Source organism: Trachypithecus francoisi, unplaced genomic scaffold (assembly GCF_009764315.1).
Source record: "Trachypithecus francoisi isolate TF-2019V2 unplaced genomic scaffold, Tfra_2.0 Lachesis_group21, whole genome shotgun sequence".
NCBI classification, from domain to species: Eukaryota; Metazoa; Chordata; class Mammalia; order Primates; family Cercopithecidae; genus Trachypithecus; species Trachypithecus francoisi.
Window position 1 is genome coordinate 16,974,623 of NW_022681467.1, and position 13,207 is coordinate 16,987,829.

Below are 13,207 nucleotides of genomic sequence, written 5' to 3' on the forward strand. Positions count from 1 at the left end.
GCTAGACAACTTTGTAGCAGCCTAAGAGAGAAATGATGGTGGTGTGGACAGGGTAGACAGAATGTGTTCATGCATGTCTGTAATTTGAAATAATCTTTTCTCTAGCACAATAGACAAGGAACTGTGGGAGCACTTAAGAAGAAAGGTATTCTGAGGTCTAAAGTGACCTCCCTAAGGAAGTTTCATTTGATCTGAGACCAGAAAAGAGACTTTGGGTGAGGGCCAAGATGAGAGGGTAGAGACAGGCAGGGGAGGGCGAAGTTGTGGGGGATGGGGGACTTTAAGGTAATGGGGGTGACTAAGGATGGTAAGGCTTAATGAAAGGGAGAAGGAATTTATGCAGTTAGAGAGGTACCAAGGGGTGGTCCCAAAGAGCCTTGTAAGCTCTGATAAGGAGTTTGGTTTTGTTTTTAAGGTCAGTGAGAAGTCATAGAAAAGGTTTAAGAGAGAGACAGCATGATACAGACTTATATTTTTCAAAAGATTGGTCTGCCTACAGGGTGGAAAACTGCTTGGCAGGGGCAAGTTTAGTTGAAGGGAAACTGAGCTAGATAATTTTATAGTAGACTAGGAGAGAAATGATGCTGACATGGACAGAGCAGTGACAGTGGGTGTGGTAGACAGAATAGTGCCCTCCTTGCAAAAAGTCAGCGTCATAATCCCTGAAATATGTAAGGGGAATTAAGGTTGCAGGTAGAATTGCTGTTGCTAAATTTTAAAATTTTAAACTTTAAAATAGGGAGATTATTCAGATTGGTCCGATATAATACAAGAGTCCTTAAAAGTAGAAGAGAAAGACAAAACAAGCGAGTCAGAGGAAAATGGGAAAGATGAGCCAGGCACGGTGGCTCATGCCTGTAATCCCAGCACTTTGGGAGGCTGAGACAGGCAGATCACCTGATGTCAGGAGTTGGAGACCAGCCTGGCCAACATGGCAAAACCCCATCTCTACTAAAAATATAAAAATTAGCCAGGCATTGTGGTGCATGCCTGTAATCCCAGCCACTCGGGAGGCTGAGGTCAAAGAATCACTTGAACCCAGGAAGCGGAGGTTGCAGTGAGCCAAGATCAGCAAGATCACACTATAGCACTCCAGCCTGGGGGGTGGGGGTGGGGGCAGCATGTGACCCTGAGAAAGAAAGAAAGGAAGGGAAGGGAAGAGAAGGGAAGGGAAAGAAAGGAAAGAAAACAAGGAAAAGAAAAGAGAAGGAAAAGAAAGTGGGAAAGAAGGAATAACAGTCAGAGAGAGATGCAGTATCAGCCAAGGAATACAAGTGACTTCTAGAAGCTGGAAGAGACAAGGAAATGTAATTTCCTCTAGAGACTCCAGAAAGGGACATACCCCTACCAATGCCTTGATTTTTACCCATTGAGACTCATGTTATACTTCTGACCTCCAGAACTGTAAGAAAATAAATTGCATTATCTAAGCTGCTAAGTTTGTGGAAATTTGTTACATCAACTTTAGGAAACCAATACAGTGGGAATTCAGAGAGAGGTATAAATGTAGTGAACATCTGGGGAGCAGATGCAATTTAATGCAATGTGGTGCTATCTATATAAGGATTAAAATATGTATGAAAGAAAGAGGTAGAGCAAGTAGGAGATCATGAGTTAAGTTTTGGAGATGCTGAGTGTCAAAAATAAGAATAATCCAAGAGGAACTTTGGAAGAATAGACACAGAGCTTAAGAGAGAGGTTTGGGTTCTGTCTCCATACTTGGGCTCATTGGCATAAAGGAGAACTAAACTTATAGTAAAGAATAAAACCATGGTGAAGTAGTGGCTTTTGATTGTTATGTTTAACACATTTCCATGCAGTTTTTCTGAGTACTTACTACGTTGATGGTACTCTAAAACCCATGATTTTCTTCTTGCTATTATCTCAATATTACGTTGTCATTCTGACAATCTGAAAATGATTCAAATTTAAATATGTTTTCCTTAAAGTGTGCCTTTTGTCAGTACTGGATATTGGATAGCAGAAAGTTGAGAAGGATGAGTAGAAGCCAGGGTGAGGAGTTGAAGCCAGGATGAGGGGTTGAGTTAGAGCAGAAAGGTCTGATGATATTGAGGGTCTAGAAAGTGTGCAGTTCAGATGGATGTATATGCTAAATCCAACTGTGGGCACAGATTTCAGAATCAGGGCAGAATCAGAAGGCTTAGATAAGAAGAAACCAGCAGACAGGTAAGATTCAAGCATCATGATCAGAGGAAAGGGTCTAAGACATTCACAGAAGTAGAGAAGGACAAATAAGAAACAAAGATTCAGGTATGAATCAGGGTTTACATCCCAGTGGTAGAAATTAGAAGCCAGAATCAGATCCACAAAAGAAGAAAAGGGGCTACAGCTGTTTCTACACCTATTGAGAGGGAAGTGTGTTTGGATTATGATACAGGTCAAAAAAACAGGCCCAGGTCACAAAGCAACTGGATAAAGAGCATCTGTACAATAGAAATGGGGACCCGGTACAAGGATAATCATTTTATTGACCCAACAGGCTTTAATACAGTTTCTTCTGGAGTGGGAAGCACCCAGTGGAACCTAGTGACTGTCCAATGGGTCCTGTTAGGAGACACTGCAATAGATGAATCCAAGGAGAGGAAACTATATCATTTATAACAACTTTGACACATAATGATGTTTTTTTTTTAGAAAACAACTTTATTTTTAGATTAGATGATGAACCCATCCCAAGATTTTATATTTTCCTATGGATCCCACATATGTAATCCAAGTTGTATTTTCCCTAAAATCAGCATAGCTAAAAGCCTGGAGAATCTTTTGTTCTTGATTCTGAGGCTATAATGAATGTATACCTGGGCAATGACATCTCAGAAAGGGGATGGTGTGGTTGGTGCCGTCCCCTCTGTAATGTGATTTCTGAAACAGCCACCTTTCTCGCATAAGTGACTGGTCAGTCATTAAATCTAAATTATATGAACACAGGTATGTATTTCTAAAGTACTTAAATTTCCATTATTACATTTACCAAGTTCTGAAAAATAGATCTGAGACTAAGAAAATAAAAATCTCTCTTCATGAGGGAGTCAATAAGAAAAGACTCACTCTTAAGAGGTACGTTAAAGTCACCATTTTAAAATTCTGTGGTCTTATTCTTTCCACTATGTCTCTAGCTGGCTGAATGACTGGAAACCTTAATAGTTCAGTAATTACATTGACTCTTCACTTTATTAGACCAACACCGTTTGACATATTTCTTTCTTAATCCCAAATGTTATATTACAATTTGAGATTTTTGAGGGGGGATATGAGCAAAAGGATTTTTTAATAGGTGAACTCCTGCTCTGCCTGCCCCACTACACCCTGTGCCTGCCCCAACCCATCTTCATTATGGCTCCTGCCTGCCAACTACTTCCTCCCATGCAGTCAAAGCTCCTGGGGCATATCCATGTTATTATCTTTTATTACTATTATTATTATCATGAAATATACAAAACAAAAAATTTACCATTTTAACCAATTTTTATTGTACTGTTCAGTGGCATTAAATACATTCATACTTTTGTGTGACCATCACCACCATCCATGTCATTAAACTTAAAATGTTACCATGGATGGGACACAGGACTGAGCCATGAGTCATTGTTTTGAAAAGGTTGAAGAATGCTGGAACCTTCTCAATTTGTAATAGGGGTCAGGTAGCTACTCCTCTACCTCTACGTGTCCACCTGATGTGACGAGAGATGGCACTTCAGCCACTGATTGGACCTGGCTTGTAGCAGAGCTCCTACTCCATTCCCTAAAATCCTGATTTGGATTGCACTTGCTAGGAGCCAGACACAGATCTAAGCCGCTTTTCATGTCTTAGTTCACTGAATGTTCACAACAACACACTGAGGGGGAGAATATTGTTCTTACCATTTATCATAGGAGGATACTGAGGCAAAAGGAGGCAAAGCAAGTTGCCCAAGAATGCAGAACTGATAAATGTAGCAGGACTCAGATTCAGATCCAGGAAGTCTGGGTCCCTGCTTTCAACCACAATCCTAAATTAATGAGAAAATGGGCTGCCTGAGGAGGCAATAGGATTGTTTGATAAAATTCTTTTGTCATTACCCTTTTAGATAACTTCATAAAGAAAGTAATTTCACAGAATGCTCATCTTGCTTTTTTGAACACTTCAAGCTTTATGCCCAAGAGAAAAATAAGGCAACAAAAATACTTTTAAAATAGTTATAAAGGAATACATGCAAAAAGCAGGGGTTTCCACATGGCCAGTGGAGACTCTGGCCCCTTTTAATGGGTGGTGGCTTCTTGTGGATATTCCCTAGTCCCTAGGCATTGCTGGTGAATCCTGGGAAGTGGGGACCACAAGCCCCACAAGTATGCTATGTGCCAGTCAGAGTCCTGATGGGAAGCAGAAGGTGAACTCCAGAAGGGTCTACCTGGCACATGTAAGCAAGGTTCTGAGAACCTATAAAAAATGTAGGAATACCCACAAACTAAAAACTGTAGGAAGATATCGTATCTAGCCCTACAAGGACTGAAAACTGGCGGGAAAACTGGAGGGAAAAGGGAATGCCAACAGAAACTTGTACATATTGGGGAATTTTGGCAAGAAAACCAGAGAAATACGTTTGGCAAGAAAAGCAGGGAATTGTGCAAAGAAAGCCAGGGAAATAAATCCCCATCCTCTTTCTCCACCTACAAATTGCCTCTAATTGGTCAAATCCCCCTAGAAGCCAAAGACAAGGAAGTTCTAGTGATGCAGTCATAGAAATCAACTTAAAGGCACAGAGAAGAGCAGAGACTGAACCCAGGGCTGGGAAGAGGGTTGCAGTGTATCAACTCAGAAGAACCAGCGAAGTCCCCACTGCAACCAGATAATATGAGCAGTATTAACCACTCCCTTGTCTATCATAGAAGCAGCATTCAGATCATCCAGTCCCTTGTAGGGCTTTCTTCTATTATCTTCTCATTGAGTTATCTGAACAATTACAGGAGCCAAGCATATCTGGAGTTAACTCCATGTAGAATGGAGGACTCCCCATGTGAGAGAGGCTGCCAGGGCCACAGAGCATGCTGCACCATGGGGACTGGACTAGTATTCAAGTCAGCAGAGCATGGACCAGTTTGTCCTCACAATGTGGACTGCCGGGTTTGGAATTCCATTTCGGTTCCTTCCTATTAAGTGAACTTGGGCACATTTTTTAAATTCCCGTAGGCCTCAGTTTCCTTATCTGTATAGCAGAAATACTAATAGTCCTTACAATATAAATTGCTGTAAACAGAATATGTGAATTTGTACATATAGAGCAGTATCTGACACACAATTCATCCTAGATGATTATTATTCAAGTAGCATCTTCTGGTCCCTAATGAGGTGCTGTGCCATCACCCCAACCTGTATGACTCGAATAGTACCAGGTGCTGCTGCATTAGCCTGCTATTTCTTCTTTGACTCCCTGCTCCCTATGCCTGTTCATAGAGACCTGAATTGGGAGATGACTGCATGTTGGAACTTTTAGACTAGGCATACACCTAAGGCAGGGCAACCCACTAAGTTAGGGACAGAGCTGGGCTGTCTCCGAGAACAGGTTGAGGGCTGAGATAACCATGAAGATGTCAGAGCAGAAATGGGGTATGGGAGTCTGGGGATCTGGATTTCCTTCAGTCTCTTCTATGACTTAAGACTTACCTTTCATAGAAGAACATAGGGTGACTGAAACCATCCATCAAAGCAGTGTTTGCTGTGAGTTTTGTAATAAACTTTGAGAAACAAGGATTCTGGGATCTGTTTACTATCCTCTCCTAGGAACTAAACTAATATTAGCATAATAAAGACCTTGAAATGTCCCACAAAGGGACCTTATGTAATTCATTGTTTCCCAAACTTAGTTAGCTAAGGAACCAACTTGGTTAATGCTGAATCAAACTGCCAGCTGAATGTTCACATAATGATACAAATAATAAAGTGTTTAATAATGAAACAGACCAGGCGTGGTGGCTCATGCCTGTAATCTCAGCACTTTGGGAGGCCGAGGCGGGCGGATCACGAGGTCAGGAGATCGAGACCATCCTGGCTAACACGGTGAAACCCCATCTCTACTAAAAACACACACACAAAAAAAAATTAGCCGGGCGTGGTGGCGGGTGCCTGTAGTCCCAGCTACTCGGGAGGCTGAGGCAGGAGAATGGCGTAAACCCGGGAGGCGGAACTTGCAGTGAGCCGAGATCGCGCCACTGCACTCCAGCCTGGGCGACAGAGCCAGACTCTGTCTCAAAATAATAATAATAATAAAAAAATAATGAAACAAAGAGATGAAGAAATATTTCACATTAATTCTTGAATTGCCTGCTTTTCAACCTGTGGCTAACTTTCTGTACTGAAAGATACCTACCCAGATGTTAGGAAGTAGGTCTGCTGGACACGGAGGAGTGGAAGGAGGTATGCTGTGCCCTTGGTTTACATGGGTGCTGAGCAGCAGGGATCTTTTCTTCTATGGAAGAGGCTGCTCAGCTTCACCTGCTCAGTGGCACAGTTTGTAGTTTCTCAGAAAGCGCATTTCTGGAGAGACGTGACAGGACCCAAGAAACCTCATCATCCATACCAACTGGATTCCCTAAGAAGGGTAGGACGGTGTAACTGGCAGAGAAGGTAAATACAGGGCAGCCATACATTGCTCTCACAAGTGATTAAAAGCTTGTGTTTTGAGATTCTAAATCTCCAGTTTTACAAGTTTCTAACCTGGGCTCTGAGCATCTGTTTCCTCCTCTATGAAAGCGCGATGACAATAACACCTCCTCTGCAGAAAAGAGTTAGTCTAGCAGGCTTGAGGATGCATATCCTAGAAAAAAGCCTATTTGCAAGGTTGGCCCTTGGTTGGCATCTGGGAACTTGGATTTTAGGAAGTTCCTCACCATTCCCTGATAAAGAATGGCTTATTGTGCCTAAACTGTTTATGCATTAAAAAAAAAAAGAAAAAAAAAGGTTTATGTTGAACCCTTGTTTTATTCCTGGAATTTAAATATGGACTAAGCAAGGGTGCCTACGTGACCCGTACCAAATAAAATCCTCAGGCCCTTCATCTCTGATGGGCTTCCCTGATAGATGGCATTTTACATGTGTTGTTACAATCAGTCCTGGGGGAATTAACAACAATCCGTGTGAGTTCTCTAGGAGAAGACCTCTGAAAGCCTGCACCTGGTATCCTCTGGACTTGGTCCCATGCCCCTTTTCCCACTGCTAATTTTGTTTTGTATCCTTTCACTGTGATAAATCATAGCCATGAGTATGACTGTATGCAGAGTCCTATGAGTTCTCCTGGTGAATCATCAAGCCTGGAGGTGGTCTTGGGGACCCGCGAGAGAGGGCTGCCATGAATGTGGGATAAGACGCATTGAACTTTTAGTGCCCTAGTAAGTAGACTGAGCATGAGCACATCATAGAGAAGAAATCATCTGCCAAGCAGATCTTCACTTTCCTACTAGGCGTCCCTCTGTCCCATGGTGCTAAAAGGCACTAGGACCCTGTCTCTGTCTTTTACCTGAGTGTGGGCCTCCTCCTTGCTAACAGAGTAGTAGACACTGCTGATAGAATGTCACGATCCATCTTGGAGATTTTGTCTCTGCATCTGTGAACTTCCCAGGAATAATTGCTTCAGGATTTAGAGCTGTTTTGTGTTTTCCTTTTAAGTTCTTCCTTTGTAACTCTTTAACTCAAATTTACTGGAGAGAGAGAACTGTTTGATCATTAAAATTATAGTTGTGTGGTGTCACAGGATGCAGTGTATGTAGATTAATTCAGCTGTGCATTTCCTCTTCACAACTCTCTTATTTAAACACAGAAACAGTATTAGTTCATTGATATTTTCTTTTGAATACTCTCGTTGAGTGGCATAGCAACCACTGGGAAATTCACAATGAGAAAGGGAATAACAAGACATTTCTATTCTGCCTCTAAAAATATTTGGCCTAGCATTTTCAGTGCTTGTTCAGGTATGAATACAGGCTAAATAACTCTTCTCAAATGATTTTTCTGAAATAATTTCTGTCTTGCTTTTTTAAAAAGTGGTCATAGCTAAAGTTTCTTAAACTGTCAAGCAGACTCAGCCAACAAATGGCCAAATTATATTTTCAAATGTATTTTATGCTCACTAAATAATTCTGAGAGATGGCGTATAGAGCTAATTATTGGTGTAATTTCCTGCCACTGAAAACGTTCCAGGTCTTCAACCAGATAGTAATATCACAATCAAAAGTCCTTTGAGTTAGCACTCAATTGTGTAGCAGCTAATATAGTTACCCAGATTGGATGTTGTTACGTGAAACTTTGAAGCAGCTAAAATAGAAACCTAAAAATGGCAAGCATCTGAAGATGAAAGGTAGAGGATGATAATCACGGTTTTTATTATGTTGGCTTTTTCTGTATAGCAGTCTACTCCAAAGCATAATGGTTTAAAGCAAAAAAACATTTATTTGTGTCTTGATTCTGTACTTCTAAGTCCAGTTCAACTGGGTAGTTCTGCTGGTTTTGACTAGGCTCTCTCGTGTGGATAGCTGCTGATCAACTGGGCAGCTCTGCTTCTCAGGGTCGACTAGTTGCTGGCTGGGGAGACAGGTAACTGGTATACACAGCCCCTCATCTTCCAGCAGGGTAGGCTGGCTTTGTTTTCATGCTGACTGCCGTTTCCAAGGACAGCAAGAGGGTGAGCAAGCACCAGTGTGCAGGCACAGTGCGTATTGGTGTCATATTTTCTCTTGTCTCATTGGTCACATCAAATTTTATATCCAAGTTCAGAGTCAGTGTGGGAGAGGCCTCCTTGAAGGCATGGATACCAGGAAGAATGAAACCTTGTGGACCATTTCTGCAGCAGTCTGTGACAGCAGGATTCCTTTACTTCTTTACATTTTGGTTTGGGTGTGCCCGAGTGTTTAAGGTCAGCTCACTTGTATTTGTTGACCTACTTGTAGTAAAGTACTTATAGAATTGTTTTAAATTATAATTATATTTTCCAGGAAAGATACTGTATCAAGGTAGTTGAAGTCCTTATAATCTTTCATCCATTTTCATTACAGCCCTTCCAAATTAGTCTGAAGTAACAAGCCGAATGAATGTGATGGGTTGTGATGGAGTCCAGGGAGTGAAGGCTATGAATGATCTGAGCATTGCTGAGAGAATATTTATGTAGGTAGAGGATGGAAAAAGAACTTGAGAAAACTGGAAGGCATAGGAAGACCCTGCTTACTACACAGCGACACGTGTTTAAAAGAAATAACAGTTTTAACAGAGAATGAAGGGAGGTAGAGAAGGAACAATGGGGAGAGTGAGAGAACATGGAGCTCCAACGCCTTGTGCTATTTACTGAATAAATGTGCTGTTCAGGGTGATTTTAGTCCATCAACAAATATTTTGTGAGCCCTACTATAGGTCAGGCAAACAGTAATGAAAAAGCAGGAAGCATCCTTTCCCTCATGGATCGTACATTCTAGTAGTTAAAACAGACACTGAGCACACCATTACATGTAATTAATTACTCACAAGTGGATAAATGCTGTGAAGAATATATACATAGAAGTGTAGGAATATGGGCGCCATGGCTCGCGCCTGTAATTCTAGCACTTTAGGAGGCCAAGGCTGGCAGATCACGAGGTCAAGAGATTGAGACTATCCTGGCTAACACAGTGAAACCCCGTCTCTATTAAAAATACAAAAAAAAATTAGCCTGGTGTGGTGGTGGGCGTCTGTAGTACCAGCTATTTGGGAGGCTGATGCAGGAGAATGGCATGAACCCGGGAGGGGGAGCTTGAAGTGAGCTGAGACTGTGCCACTGCACTCCAGCCTGGGCGACAGAGCGAGACTCTGTCTCAAAAACAAAAAGAAGTGTAGGAATATATGACCCACTATTCCAGTCCAAGGACTGAGATAATCTTCCTCAACAAATCAACATGTAGGCCAAAACATCATCTTTTACAATGCCCATGGCAGTGTTGTAAGGATTCCCAAAATGATAATTGTTCTATTCACAGATGAGTAGCTGCAGAAAGGAAAACACAATTACCTGGGATCACAGTGAATAGGTGACCTACCTGGGATGCAAACCGGGGTTACCTTATGTGTTTTGAACATCATAAAGCATACTTTGCCTATTTTACATATTTTCTAGAGGTGTTCTAGTCACTGGCTATGTTTCACCTGCGTAAACGATGTTGTTTCAAACAGGTAAAGTACACTGTAAAAAATTGTAAATATAATATGCAGTGAAAAGTGAGTCTTCCTCCCTGCCTTCTTCCCCTGGTTCCCTTCTCTGCAGGAAATATCAGTCAACTTTCTTGTATATTTGTCCAGAGGTGTATAATTAATACTTGAAGTAATTACTTTGTGCTAGATGTTTTTCTAAGTGCTTTGTAAATATTTACTTGTTTCATCCTTTATGTGGTGACTATCATTATCAACCCATTTTTCATGTATGTATATATTTTATTCCACACAAATGTTTTGGATTTTAAGTACATACCAAAGTTTGACATGTTTCTTCCTGTGTACTGGTCAGCTTTAATAATGCTATATAACAAACAAGGCCAAAATCTCAGTGGCTTCATTACACACATTTATTTCTCATTTGCGAGTCAGCCGTGGCTCAGTAATTTCTCAGTTGGGCTTGCCTGGTCTTGTCTTCAGACTGGAAGTTGGGCTTGTGTCTGCCCTCATGCATCTCTCCTTCCAAGACCTAGGCTGAGGAAGTGTCATCTACCTGAGAGAGAGATCTTTGTGGCAAGAGACAGGAGCACAAGGAAAAAGTGGGAACATACAATGCCTCCAAAAACTTCTGCCCTGAACTTGCTAACTGTCTCTTCCATCCACAGTCAAAGCAGGTCACATGGCCAAATCAAAGTCATTGCGGCAGGGAACTATAATCCACATGGCAAGTTTAAGGAGAGAACAAAATAATTTGAATAAAATTATTAAATTTACACACCGTGAAAATTCAACTTTTATCTTTTGCAGCTGGAATCTAGAGGAATAACTGAAAAGATGTTGCCCTGAATGAATTAACAATAGCTTTCTCATGGTCTGCTGCTGGCAAGATATAAACAGCTGACTCTTTTCTATTTATATTTCCCAGGTTTTGGCATCATGTTTGGGAAGAAAAAGAAAAAGATTGAAATATCTGGCCCATCCAACTTTGAACACAGGGTTCACACTGGGTTTGATCCACAAGAGCAGAAGTTTACCGGCCTTCCCCAGCAATGGCACAGCCTGTTAGCAGATACGGCCAACAGACCAAAGCCTATGGTGGATCCTTCGTGCATCACACCCATCCAGCTGGCTCCTATGAAGGTATGGCGAGGGTTCCACCTTTGGGTGGGCTTAAGAATCATGCTCTTATTTGATGCACAGCATCAGCTTTATAAGCAAGCTATAAAATGCCTAAACCACGTATTTTTTTTAACATTCACAGATTATTCACAATTATGCTTTCATGATTATAATTTTCACCATTTCTTATAAATTGCAGCACATGAAAAGGAACTTTGGCTTTAGATGTGATTTTTTTAAAATCAGACACATAAAATGTGATCACAAAATGGGACATTTTTATTTCGGCTTTAAATGTGTTTTTATACTGAAGCGTATTATCCATCCACTCTGGTTAATATTGGCAATAGCCTCTGACCAACATTAGACCATCTTTTCTTGTTTTCCATTTGCTCTCAAAATATTTAAACTTTTCTTTCATATAAAATTTACTGCCAATAGATTTTAATAATAATATTTATAAATATATATACACATGCATATATAGGCATATACATATATATGTTTTATATGATCAAATAAATATGTGTATATATATACACACAAACATATACACACATATTTATTTGTCTTTATAGCTTTCAAATTTGTCTTTATAGCCTAAGAGAGAGCTATTGCGAATAAAAGCAAGTAATTTGAGTCCTAGAATAAGATATCATTTATCTTAAATATGTAGCTAGGAAATTTTTGGCAATAAATTTTCATAAAAGTAATTACATGTAAGCAGAAAGCAGACCCCAAAAAATTTCAATTATGCAAAGTTACTACAAAGAAAATCCAGGAATTGCAGTTTTCTTCTGCACTTCAGAATGATAAGAATTCTATAGACTATCAGGCAATTGTCCAAAAGTTCTCTATGGGAGTTAAACATCATTGAAAATTATAATGATATTATCCAGTGGACCATTCCAGAGTTTCATAATCTATACAAAACTTGAGTTCAGATTCTTTCCTTGCTCATTATATTAGTAGATATCTGTGCTACTTGAATATGTTATTCTGCGTTAACATGAATACTGCATAAACTGCATTTGAATAATATGCAGAACAAAACTGAATGCATTTTTAAAGGGATGCAAAGAAAGAGTGGAGCTGATACATTATGGGAAACTCTTATGAAATATCACCTGACCTGACTAAATTAGAACTGTGAGTCCATTGTTCATGCACAGTGCTGGTCATTCTATTCTGGTATTGAACGTATGAGTCTGTTCTGCCCAAAGATCAATACAGAGTCTTATAATTCTGCATTTTGTGAGTTTGATTTTCTGGTAGAATTTCAAAACTTTTCAAACCAACTAAAATGTTAAGTCTACACACACACACACACACACATGGATATTTGAGAAGATAAAGCTTTGGGAACAAAAGGAGGCTGTCATTTTAAACAGATATCAATTGATATTTATTAGAAACTGACTAACCAACTCTACTAGTTTGTATTTGGCAATATCTTACCATTGAACATAATTTTCTCCCTAAGAGAAGGCTAACACTTAACTGATGATCATATAATAAGGTGGACCATATCTTTAAAAAATTGGGATTAGAAAAAAATCTGCTTGTTTAATTTCATTATTTTTCTTATATCCCAAGTTTTTACAAAACCCAGAAAATGGAATGAGCAGTGTGCCCTGAAAAGTCTTCTACTACTTGTCACCATGGTGAAGGAAAAATTCTCACATGAAACTAGGACTTATTTTCTTACCCTGGGGTATCATTATCATTATCATTGGATAAGAAACATTCTAGACAGAAGCAGAGTCTTAAAGAAACATGCGGGCGGAGCAAGATGGCCGAATAGGAACAGCTCCAGTCTCCAACTCCCAGCGCGAGTAACACAGAAGACCGGTGATTTCTGCATTTTCAACTGAGGTACTGGGGTCATCTCTCTAGGGAGTGCCGGACAATCGGTGCTGGTCA

At 40.3% G+C, this 13,207-nt stretch overlaps 1 protein-coding gene across 1 annotated transcript in view; it reads left to right on the forward strand.

The window, feature by feature from the left end:
* The window catches only part of PAK5 (p21 (RAC1) activated kinase 5), a 319,035-nt gene that overhangs the window by 194,592 nt on the left and 111,236 nt on the right, over nucleotides 1–13,207 (forward strand). Inside the window, 1 exon segment of the mRNA XM_033185622.1 lies at nucleotides 11,091–11,305. Coding sequence (XP_033041513.1) covers nucleotides 11,102–11,305 — 204 coding nt within the window. The 5' untranslated portion in view covers nucleotides 11,091–11,101.